General features: G+C 41.8%; 1 protein-coding gene and 2 long non-coding RNA genes across 11 annotated transcripts in view; 1 reads left to right on the top strand and 2 right to left on the bottom strand.

The window, feature by feature from the left end:
- The window catches only part of LOC126855121 (uncharacterized), a 206,281-nt gene that overhangs the window by 141,707 nt on the left and 51,880 nt on the right, over positions 1-12,694 (bottom strand). The window lies entirely within an intron of this gene.
- LOC126855142 (uncharacterized) overlaps positions 1-12,694 on the bottom strand; it is a 116,792-nt gene that overhangs the window by 72,668 nt on the left and 31,430 nt on the right. The gene's annotated exons all lie outside the window — the stretch shown is intronic.
- The window catches only part of LOC126854898 (optomotor-blind protein), a 77,773-nt gene that overhangs the window by 60,380 nt on the left and 4,699 nt on the right, over positions 1-12,694 (top strand). For all 7 annotated transcript variants that reach the window (XM_050602113.1, XM_050602081.1, XM_050602098.1 and 4 more), the window contains 2 exons: positions 9,991-10,137; positions 10,865-10,941. In XM_050602113.1, the coding sequence (XP_050458070.1) occupies positions 9,991-10,137; positions 10,865-10,941 (224 nt within the window). The remainder of the gene's footprint in view (positions 1-9,990; positions 10,138-10,864; positions 10,942-12,694) is intronic.

Below are 12,694 nucleotides of genomic sequence, written 5' to 3'. Positions count from 1 at the left end.
CAAATTCATCTACGTGTTTTACACGCGACGTTTGCGTATCAAGGGACACGTAAAACAGAGTTAGTTAAACATACAACGGCGCGCGTTCTATGAGTCCATTATATTCATAGAATAATAAAATAATATCGGATGATGTTATCGATAAAGAGAAAAATCTAAGTAATTTAGTTCGTGTTGATGAGAGGTATAAATAAGAAAAAGATTAAAGTTAACCGCGCGAACAAATCAGCTGATCAAGGTTCCGAAGAATCGCGATTACGCATTCGCGGCAAATCTCACGCATTTTACGCTGTATGCGTGCATCGTCACTGCTTCGAATTATTGAGACAGATTGTAATAGAGAGAGCTGAAGTTTGAAACTTTGGGGTTATCGGAACATCTTCTCACGGGTCATAGATAACGGGGACCGATAATTTGAGGCGATCTCGTTCGAGATCTCTAAGGTTGGACGGGAAGAAAAAAAAAAACAAGAGACAAAAGCAGTCAAGAGATACAAAAAATGTCGAATGACGAGTTCCAAAAAGCTTAATGCACGCGTTAATTCTCCGATTATTCCCCTTCTCGGCTATTTATGACCGCCGAGCTATCCATATTTCATATCATATATCTCTGAACGGTCGTTTGGCCTCGAAAATTTCATTTTACGATTCGTTTCGTTTTTCTTATCTATGCTTTTCTCACGACGATCATTATTAATCGATAATAGCTCATTTACCATATTAACGTCATCGACAACAATATTATTCCATATTAGTAGATTGTAACGGCGAACAATAAAAATAATATAAATATTTATACGAGAACAAAGAGTTTTTCTTTTTTTTCAAGCAGTAGTAAAAAAATATTTTCTTCCTCCTTACGTGACTGAAACATAATTGTAGCTTGTTAGTTTGGGAGGGTCAGTTTAATGCTAATAAATTAGACTTACTTAAGGGTAATGGAGCAGCGCGAGTAGCGAAAAGACTTTATGCTTCCCAGGGGTAAAATATTTCATGCGTGTTGTCGACATACGTTTCTCTTACGTGACATGACCATTCAATTCCATTTTTTCAGTGAAATCAGGAGAGCGAGCGTGTCACGAGCGACGAATGGTGGTTAGAGGATTGCATAGTCTCGTTTCACGCGAGATGTCAGATGCTTGGCGCAGCTTTTATGGCGTTAATCAATCGCGTCTAGCCTTTCTCGCGTGCGCATTTGCTGATGTCAAATGAAGAAATAGATCATCAGTGATGTAGGGGAGAATTGATAAATCTAATCAATACTACGTATTAATATATATTTTAATTTCATAAAAAATATGTCGGAAAATAAATCTCTCGCCTATAGCTCTCGCACAAAAATCAATTTTTTTACGGATTCAAATATATGTATAAAGACTGGGTATCGGAAATTATAACAGTGACATACATTAATTCGCTCTTTAGAATTACATTGCGTTTAAAGTGGTAAAACATCTAATCCGTTTTTAATACATTCGCAATGTCTCTCTGTTGCGGTTCGATATAATCGATCCGATATTCCGTATTCCGTGCGGTCTTCTAAATCGCAATGTTCTCGATGGGAAAAATATCGGCGGCGGTCAGTATCCCTTCGTGCCACGAGCCCTCGTTCGTATTCCAAAAAACGAAGGGACGCGCGATTACCAGATAGAAGGGTGCGGTTGCGACGATTCCCGTATTCTTCACGATAATAAAGCCCCGACTCGTTTTCTTTCTCTCTCTAGAAACTAAGGGGGTGGTTAAGTCCAGATCCCGAGGGTTAAGTTTCGCCGAGCTTTCAGCCTTGCATTTTCTCCTAGTTTTCTCTTTTTCTTTTCCGCTTCTCCTTGCTCTCTGATGCTTCTCTCTTCTTTCTTTTTCCTTTTTTTTTTTTTTTACATTTGACCCTATGACGATGAAATCACAGGGTCGTAACACCTCAACTGGAAACGAATCCGACGACTGTCGCTGTGGCAGGGTCGAAGTAAAAAAGAAAAAGATGAGAGGAGGAGAGTCCGATAATCGGTTTCAATCAGCACCATTGTCGGTCAGCGTAATCCGCTAGACTGAAGTATAAAAAAAAGAATAGTAGCGCGAACGAGCGAAGGCGAGTTTCGCTGGCTCAGCAAGGAAAGCTTGTTCCCGGTGAACACACGTGTATAGACCTTGTCTAAGCTGTATGTATAGTATTGTCTTTAGCCAATATTTAATGTTCTATATTTAAAGAATCGTCTAGCTTCTCTACATTCGATACGATGAGATCGATAAATACTGTGCTACCAATGCTGTCGTTGTCTTGCATTTATTTAACCGGGAAGTTAGGTGAATTCTCGATATAGATTGTGATATTCTTGCTCATTATTGTTAATATATCGGATACATATTTTTAGTGTACTATTCTTCCAATAGAATTGATTTTTCTGTGGAAAAATAAGAGTAACGAGATTATTCGATCTCTTTTAATAATCCATAATAATGAGAGTATATTCGATTTAAAAACGAAACGTTCAATGAAAAGGTAGAAGAGAAGTAAAAGTTAATCTCGAATTTGCCGTTGCGTCATTAAAGCGAGGCGGCGAAAGGAACAGCCGTCCGTGGAATTCATTTTGTTTGTCGCGTACCGCGATAAGAGACGAGCTTCTGTACCACTGTTGGATCTGCGTTTCGAATCACCCGTGTATCCCATGTTCCGAGGGCCTCAAAGGGCTGCGGCACCGCCCGCTCCTAAAGCTTTTGCGAGCAATTCTGCGAGTGTGCAATTAGCGCGATATGCAAACAGCCGCAAAAAGAACAGCGACGACTGACGGCGCGACACATTGGAGAAAACGTCGCCCGAAACTCTCTGGAATCTATTCAAGAAGCATTTTTCCCGCTTTTCGCGCTAAAAGAAAAAATTCGAAGCTTCCGCTCTTGTGTATTTCACGGCGTATCGAGCATCGCCGGCAATTTCACACTTGCGAATCGAGCGAACGTACCTCGCGGCGGCGCGAGTTCCCATCTCTTCCGTAGTCGCGGGATATAACGCGCGCCCGACGTCGTCTCTCAAAGAGATTTTTTTCCCTTCATCATCCTTCGGGCGGGAGCGAGAGGGACAGAGAGAAAAAAAAGAAAGAGAGAGAGTGACGCCTTCTTTATACACGCGGTCGTCTGTAAGCAGTCTGATTTCCGTTTAACGTTGCCCTCTGTTGCTTTTTTTTTTTTCCGTATCAACCGCCGCGGAAATCGAGGGAAAGGACGATTTTAGCGTGTACCCTCCTCTAAGCCTTGACAATTCTCGCTTAAATAACCTCTCGTGTACGCTCTTATGTAAACGTAGAGCCACGTCAAATGTATTTATCTTGAATACTTCCACGAATTGTAGTATAAATTCGAAATGGCATTTCGCTGCAGATTTGTTGAACATTGTATGTTTAAAAAATGTTCTTATATTTTTTGTGCATTATAAATAATCTAACATGTATAAAGTTTGGAGATGACATTTTAAGTGTTAATTTAATTATACGTAAATTTTTGTCTGAAATTTTTTATGATAAAATATAATGAGAGATGTTTAAAGCGTGGAATAGTGATTTAATTTCTGTTTCCGTTTCTCTTCAATGAGCCAGACTTGAATCGCGCGAAGCTTATCAGAAATTATGATGACGGCGCGATAGCATTGGTCGGCGACAGTACTTATTTACTTTCATTCGGTGATCAACGAACGGCGTTAAGTCGATAATCTTTATCTCTTTGCGTGCACAGTGGGTCCATTGAACGGTTCCGTTCGATCCATGGAACTTGTGCGCAATTTGACTTGAGGACACCGGAATTGAAATTAGCATCAATGAGACGATTCGCTCGACGTTAATAGTGCTCTTCAATATTCACGAAAAATTTGCTTATCTTTTTACTATTATTTTAGTACAATAATAAGTGCGAGATATCAAACGAATTAAAAATAAATTTTTATATTTAGAAATTAATTCCATTACACTAAGATATCTAGATATAAAAGAAGTTTCATGTTCTATTAATCTGTCTGTAAAAAATGTTTGTCTGTTTGTAAAAAATCGTCTTTAAAAAATTATCTGAAAAGAAAATTAGAAATAGATCGGGTAGCATTATAGATAAAGAAATATTTCCCGTTGCCCTCCTTAACGATTTAATCGAGATGAACGCGGCATATTGTGACACCTGTCATATTTCACCGAGCAGCAGCGTTTACAAAGTAGCTTCGAAAATCGGCACGATTTCACGTGGAAGGAAAGATGGAACGCGATCTAAAGAAGTTGCTCGCGTTTGCTCGGCTATCCAGCCGGCCTGCTATTGGCTCGTCGGCTTACGTGCAAGTCGGCCATAATGCCCGAACCGGATGATGGAAAAGCCACCCTCGATTCGGGCCAATTAGCTTCCGGGCGAGTAAGTGGCAGAGAAACCCCCCAAGGATCCATTTCTCTCCCATACTCCTCCTCCTCCTCTTCCCCATTACTTTCTCCTTCTCTTCATCGTCTTCACCGTTGAGACGCCACGAATTGACCTAACTGGCCTCGCTTTGCCAACGAGCGAGACTGTCGCGTCGCGTCGCCGAGCCGTCTGTAAGCCCAAAGTTCATCGCCTAATTCATTCTTAGAACTGGAAGACACTCTGTCACGCTCCCACGCGTCAATTCCCCGAATTCAGATTGATTCCAACTAATTGACTTGGTCGAAATTATGCGCTTAATCGCGAGGTAACTTGGAGGTAACATCTGCGAAGATTGACACGAACTAAAAACGCGATTAGGTTTTAGCCGCTCTGGGAAATGTTTCGATTCCGAGGAGGTTTTGCACGTGCCGTGACTGCTCGAAAAATTAATTAAACAATTTCCAGTTGTATTCATTTTATACGTATGTACTCACTTTTATAATTAATGTAAAATTCGATATATTTTTTTTTACCCAATTTTTTTACACAATCGCTCGTACGCATTTGGCGAAACTTTTATGTGATTGTCTTCGGTTTTAATCAATTTGGATTAAAAATTTTAGGATTTTGTATGATTTATGAAATATTCAAAATAATATTTCGATATTTCATAGTGTTTTTCATAATTTTTTCTTAATAAAATTATATTCTTTTGAAAGTTATAAATTATATTGAAAAATTGTCAATCTCCCTCCTGTGATTGATGATGTAAAGTAGAAAAATTTATTTTTGTGCCGCATTATTAAATACAAGGAAATATCACCGAGACAGTTTGCTTTTATTTTTATTCCGTGTGACGAAGGTCCCGAGATGGGCCAGTCGCGTTCGCGTCCAGAACACGTCCTCCTACACGACAGGTCCTCCGCCCAGGGATAGAAAAATCCACCCCTTTTTCAAGCGGTCGATACCAGGACGACCAACCTTACCACCACCTTCCCTTTTCCCGCTCCGATGCGTTCCACCCCCGTCGCCTCCTCGTCTTTTCTTCGTCGCACCCTTACATGGCAAGCGAGCTCTCCCGCTCGCACCCTCGCCTTCGGCGAAAAGTTTCGTTCCTCCGCCGCTTTCTGCCGAGGTAGCGCCACGAGACTCGTCGTCAAGAACCACCCTCTTTCGTCCTCCTCGCTTATATCCCCACGTATCGTACACATACACGAACCACCCCTTTCTCTTCTTTCCGTCCGATGACTTTTTACCAGTATATCTTTTCTCTCGTTATTCTCGCGTTATTCGTTCGGATATCTACTCGATCTCGAAATGCGTGTATGTGTGTGTGTGTATCGAAGATCGTATATATATACACACACGAGTGTACGTAAGCGGATGAGAGTGCGCACATACGGGAGATACGTACATTGGCAAGGACGGCAAACTGAACCGCACATGCACTGCTACCTGATGTACCGATGGCTAAGTAATCCTCGGACCATCGGCCAACTCCTTCATTCTCAAAGTGAAAAGCGCCGACTTTTTCCTCTTCTGTCTTTCTCTCTCTCTCTCTCTTTCTTTTTCTTTTTTTTCTGTAACTCATCCTATCTTTTAGTTCACAGTTCTCATCTTTGCAATACTTCGAAGCGCGTTCTGCACTTCGCTTTTTGCTCTTCGCTACGGCGAAAGAATTTCGCGATACCGCCGCCGGTGCTGCTTAAAGTCCTTATTTTCAGTCTCTCACCGAGGCAGGCCCTTTCAGCCCAAGAGATTTGTTTGCTCTTCTGTACGATCAGTTGACCAAACACTAAAGACAGTAATGGCGAGGCTTTGTTGCACGCCTTCGCCTTCGTTCTCGTCTGACCAACGACGAATTATTTTATCCCTATATTTTTCGTCAATCTTTTTTAATCTTTTACGTTTTCCACTTATTTTACTCTCATTTTTTGCCCGTCTCTTAAATATTATTTGTGTAAAAAAGAGAGAGAGAGAGAGAACAATTTAAAATCAGAAAAATAGATTTAAAGTTACACGTGCATAAATTTTTTTATTGGACTATATACTCTCTCTCTCTCTCTCTCTCTCTCTCTCTCTCTCTATATATATATATATATATATATATATATATATATATATATATATATATCATCACGCGGCTCAAAAACGGCGCATCTAAAGAAATCTCCGGATTCCGTGATCCTGATGGCGCAGGAATGAGCGGACAAGAGGAAGGGAGGGGGGAGGGAGGAAGGAAAGGAGACGCGCGAGGAAGAGAGACGCAGCAGCAGCAGCAGCAGCGTGTGCAGGTTCGTGATTCAAAGTAGGTGGGCCCCCAGGTAGCCAGGACAGATAACACCCGGAGATTACCGCGGACAGAGTCATTAGCAATGTCGGCTTCTGTGTCGGTCGAGATATTCTCTCACTTTCCTTTCCTGCGGCCCCCTCCTCCCTCTCTTCCCTTATCCTCTTCCTCTCCTCCGCCGTGCGGTTTTATCTGCTCGGTCAATTCATGCGGCGCGATATACACAACGACCGCTTCGCAGCCTACCACTTACTTTCTATCCTACAACCATCTCATTCCCCCTCTTTTTTCTCTTACTCTGTTTTTTTTTTCTTTATTATTATTCTCTCTTTTGAACTAGGTGCTTCTTGTAATACTAGCCCCCTCCCTTTCTTCTCTCGCGAATCATACTCTCCCTTTCCCCCGTCTATCCTCTTTTTTATTCCTCTTTCGCCGACATGTTGCACGGGTAACATGCATCGCAAAAGACGCGCATTAGCCGCGCTCGAGCGAGCCCAGATTGGTGTCCGGAGAAATACTAATTGCTCCGATCGGCGTTTGCACATATTTTCCACGGCGCCAGAGGCGTGTCGAGGCCGAAGGTCCACGAGAAACGAGATAGGGACGAGAGGGAACCGCCGGGGCGACGCACAAGGGATCGGAAGAGGGAGGCGGGGAGGGGGACGGTCGGCGATGCCGAGGGGAAAGAGAGAAAAAAAAGAAAAGAAGCATTCGGCTTTGATAGGCTAATGACAAACGCCTAGATTGCCGGCTTATCACCCGGCCAGCGCTAATTATTTCCCCTTTGTGCCGTGCCGCGCATAATGGCGTCCGTGAAGGAACGAGCGAGAGAGCGGGTTCTCTCTTTCCGCCTTACATGCGCCGTACGATTTACACGCACGAGCGTGACGGTGAATTTTTTTTTGTTACCGTGCGCGCCGCGTGAATTTCTCGTCGCGTATTGGACGGCGTTGCGCGTCTTTACGAGTCGATTCTTCCACTTACGATTTCACGGTGAACCTTTAACTTATCCTGCGATGAATTCTATTTTTCCCGTGCGGGACGTGTGAGCCGATTATTTGCTTGGTACGCCAATTTTCACTTATGAATATAACGATAAATTAACATGTCGGATATATCTGTGGTTTTTTTTTTCGATTCTTTGATCTCCCCTCTTGCATTATAATTCGTATACACGCATTAATTAATTTATGCACGTTTTTTTTCTGAAGTTTGTCCTCTAGCTTTGAAACAGACTTAGAGATTATCGCACGATTGACATATTTTCGAACGCGATATTTCGCATCATTAATAATCTGTCCTTCGCAGTTAATTACAGAATAAAAATAAAAATTTTAAGGCTTCCGCGAACAATTCTTGGCATGTCTCGATATTTCTATTTCCGTAGACTAATCTGGTATTAATACTTTAATGATATTGCTCGTGATGTTGAGCGAAATTTGTATTGTAGTATTATCTTTTAGCGAGAATAATCTAAATATAATTTCTCGTAAAATTTAGCTTTTACTATCATCTTCGTAAAATTTGTAGATCCTTCCAAACTTTTAGAATTTCGGTTAAGAGCAACTGCGACAATCTATGATAACAAATGTTTCTTTTGAAGGTGAATATTCTTTTAGATTTAAAAGAAACATTACGAGGTCTCGCGCGGTGGCGAATGAACCGGTTTCTCGATGCCACTCATTGAAATTAATCTCGCTTCCCCCCTTCGCTCATACGATGCAGTCACGATATACGGATGATAAGCGCGCTATCGATATGTTTTATTTGACGAAATGGCAACGAGAGACACTGCGGGTTCCATTGAATTAATAAGGGAATTCGATTGAGCCTCCCAGAGAGCGACCGATATCCAGAACTATCGGCCATGTTTTCGAGCGTGTCTATCGATCACTATGTTATGTGCGTCGATAACCGCGCTTTATATATAAATTATGCCGACGACGATGGAGTCTTGACTCCGCGAAAGCGGCTGATCGGTCGGAAGTGATGGCCCGTCGCGGATCCAAGAATCCATCTTCGTGGATTCGAATCGAGCGATGGGGGCACGGGACTTCTGGCAAAATCGATCGTCCGCATTTTAACAGACGACCCCGATAATTTGTTCGCTACCGTTCACCTATTAATTTCTCTCCCTCTTTACGCATGCGACAAACGCGCGCACGCTGCTACGTGCGCTCGCCCTTTTGCGTGCTGGAATATTCTGAACATTCCTTTGGATCGTAATAAAAGCACACGCGTGCACCGGTAAATTTGCTCGGACGCGACCGACATGAACCTCGTGAGCGAGTAATAACTCGCGTCCATTTAACAAGATCGATGGGTTACCGCTCTGGATAACGCGAGTTTTTAATCGCGAGGTCGATAAATTATCGTAATCGGGGGGAGTTGGTTTATCTCGATAATTTGATAAATTTGTATTATGCCGCTTAACAACAATAATTTGGCGGCAAGTGCGGCACTAAATCGAAATGTGTACGCATTATGGTAGGTAGAGTAAATACGCGACTGTTTTATCATAGTCGTTTCTGTCCATTAGCACGCATTCGTTCGAGTGCTAAAAGGGATTTGTCTTCGACAAATATTAATTGCATATATAACGACAATTTCAATGCGATATATACAATAATTTCAAGCAAATATGTGTTCGCAAATCGTCATCGTCGGTGACGATAAAATTACGCGTAGCTTGCTCGTAAAGCTCGATTACTTTTGCAGACTTTGTATCGATCAGCTCGGCATGATGCATTATTGTAATAGCCGCTTTGCCAAGCTACTTTCTTCCTGACCCGCACGGAACTTTATGAAATACTTGCACGAAGATTAATTAACGGGGAGACGGAGTAACATGCCAGCGCGCACGCTCTCTGATTGTATGATTAACGGCGACACCTTCTTGACACTTTTTTAATCTGACATATCTCTCTATATTTTTCTTCGTGCAAAATCGCTCTCGTGTCTCGTGCCGCATTTGTTTCTTAATTTTGCGCCGTGCTGTACATCATTCTCAGACCACGCTCGCAATGACTAATCACGAAAATTTTAAACTCCGTGACTTACGCTAATTGGAATACTTCGACTATCGTTTAAAAACGAGATGCGTTTTCTGCAAAATCTAAAGATATTTGAAGAAATTTATAGCTCTTGAAAAAACTTATTCTACAACATTATACGTCTCTTCTTAACTCAAGGATTTATTAAGGAAAGCCTTTTATGACATTGCATCGTGTCAAACAGTTGGTCTGAAAGTACAAACAAAGTGAATTAATTGCAAACGTTCTTTGTCAGAGTTAATATAAAACAATCTGTCCCAATGTATGCCCCCTTTACTTATTACAGACGATACTGAACTCGATGCACAAGTATCAACCGAGATTTCACCTCGTGCGAGCCAACGACATCCTGAAACTTCCGTATTCGACGTTCAGAAGTTACGTTTTCAAGGAGACGGAATTCATTGCCGTAACGGCTTATCAAAATGAAAAGGTAAGTAAGCGACCGTCAAAATTTCTCCTATGCAAAAAAAACTTTTGCTACACTAATGTCAGAGTATCGCAGAGCGATTTTTTGCAAAATTCGAAAAGATCGACTTTGTATTTTATAATGTCTGTTGTGTGGAAACTTTTAGAAAAATACTTAAAACTTTACTTTGTTTTTCCGTATCTTGTAAACTTCATCGGTGTAAAGATATAATCTTTCTGAAACTCTTTTGATTCATTAAGAATTCGTCACCTTATTGTAAAAGAAATAGTAAAACTCTCACGCATAGCAAGAATTTTTATCAGGGAAAAACAATCTCGCGTTATGATCTAAGTGGGCGGATCGTTTCAGTTCTCTTCTGGCCTTCCTTCGTTAATTAATAATTTCCCTACATTCTCGCCTCGATAAAGCTGTGGACGCGAAGACCGTTTCGTGGAATAAACGAGCCTTCTCGGTACGCATTATTTTCGGTAGTGAATGAGTTGCTCACACGCGCGCACGTGGCACAAGAAGAGACCGGGCCTTGTACAGAGATTTTAGATCGTTTATTATTACTATCTTAATTATCGCGCCTTCTTCGTATGTCGAATACAAAGCGAAACAGAATATTCGAGAATCTCATCCAGGTCTGTACCGCGAATGTAAATTAACAAGAAATCTTTTAATTTACAAATATTCTTTTCTAAAAGAATATATATAAATCCATTAATATATATATTAATTTTGTGTTTAGATCACCCAGCTGAAGATCGATAATAACCCTTTTGCGAAAGGATTTCGGGACACTGGCGCGGGAAAGCGCGAGAAAAAGTGAGTATCGCTTTTAAAACTGCATTTTAAACGCAATATGTTTTTTATTTTCTTTTTAATTCTTTTCCGAAATTAAAAATAAAGAGCGACTCTATGCCAAATAGATGTAAATACTTTTTACATTATATCTGTATATAAAAGTTTTCGTTCATATAATTTATTTACGATAAAATATGTAATATTGATAATCAGAAAAGAGTTAAAAAGAATCAAAGTAGACTAAGCGTCTTTCATCCGGTGAAAAGAATCGTACAGAACGGATTAAAAAACTACCCTAAATGCAAAGCAAGGGATATGCCCTCTCTTCGAATCGCGCTTCGTGAAGAGCGCAAAGAGCGCGAATCTGTCTTCGGGGTCGACCTAATTGATCGTAGACCTTTCGAGCTTCCCCTCGATCGGGACTATTATGCCGACCTTAGGGTCACCCCCGGAGCTAAGGGTTGGTTTCACAGGGCTCATTTGCACTCCGCATCGCCGGCAGTGCCGTCCATTTGTATTCAATATTGCGGGTTTATGAGCTTATGTCAGCGAGCGCGCTCCCCTCGGGATGCTGGCCCGTTGCCGTGGACCAAGCCGCTATGGAAACCAATTTCGATCTCATTGATCGCGGGGTGAAAAGTGGATTTTGATGAAGTTAAGTTTCGCTATGCATAACAATTTAAGTTGTTCCTAATCCTCGTTACGTTATTAACGAATATATTCTCAGAAAAATTTCATGGCTATGTGCACGCGCGAAAGAAAGAAATATTTTATAATGTCTATGATGTCTACGAATCTCGTACTATCGCAGGAAGCGCATTAACGTTATGTGGAAAGAAAGAAAAAAAAAACGGTTTAAGCCGCGGGACAGAAAATTTTCGGAAAATTGTGGTCTGCGATGTCGAGCGGATAAAGAAAGGGCGAGGTTAATCGAGAAAATATGCAAAGCAGGGGGGACGCGTCGCCGCGGCACCGCCTAATTAGAATAAGGGTTAGTTTTGGCTTATGGTTTCGGTTAAGGGCGGTTGGATGCCATCAGGAAGCCACAGGGAAACTGTAAAGAGAGAAAGAGAAGGCACAGCGGGGAAACACCGTCAGAAAGAGACGAAGAGACGTGTCGCGAGAGAAGGAGAGTAGCGCAGCGAGAAGAGGGACCGGGGGTTGGAACATAGCCAATCATCGGATTAGCATACTGATGCTCAGGGGCGGCGCTGTCGTTAACGTTGGAGGGTGCCACTCTTGGCGGCTTTGAATTTTATATTGGCCTTATAGAGATCGTTTTGTGGCTGCACAAAGACTGCGCTTCGAGAGCGTAGGTGATCCTCGTACGAAACCGCTTTCCTCGATCGCGCATGTCCCAATGCATTTTTTACGCACTACACTTTCGATCGTTTCGTAGACCTCCGTATAACGTACTAAACCGCTAATAGCGATATCGAAAGAGTCAAGAAGAATAGAAGAATAAAAGAGAAGCGATAAAAGTAACCGCAAATGTGTAGCGAATCCAATCTCGTCGGAAATTAGCCTCGCGCAATATTATTTGGACGATCGCTTATATAATTCAAGATAGGTAACCGCGCACACAATTGTATTCTCTGTGGAAATCGCTTCCACTCGACGCGATAAGCGTTAAACGACACTGACAGCTGGTGCATTGTTTCGTTAATTTTTTAACAACGCGCGACGCGGCGTTTCGTCACGAGATGTAACGCCACTCGAGCATGACGAGTTGATTCGCTGCAGCGCTTAAAAAAAAAGACGGGACAAAAAAAAT

This window comes from Cataglyphis hispanica, chromosome 1, assembly GCF_021464435.1.
Source record: "Cataglyphis hispanica isolate Lineage 1 chromosome 1, ULB_Chis1_1.0, whole genome shotgun sequence".
In the NCBI taxonomy this organism is placed as follows: domain Eukaryota; kingdom Metazoa; phylum Arthropoda; class Insecta; order Hymenoptera; family Formicidae; genus Cataglyphis; species Cataglyphis hispanica.
This window is presented reverse-complemented; position numbering and strand designations above follow the sequence as displayed.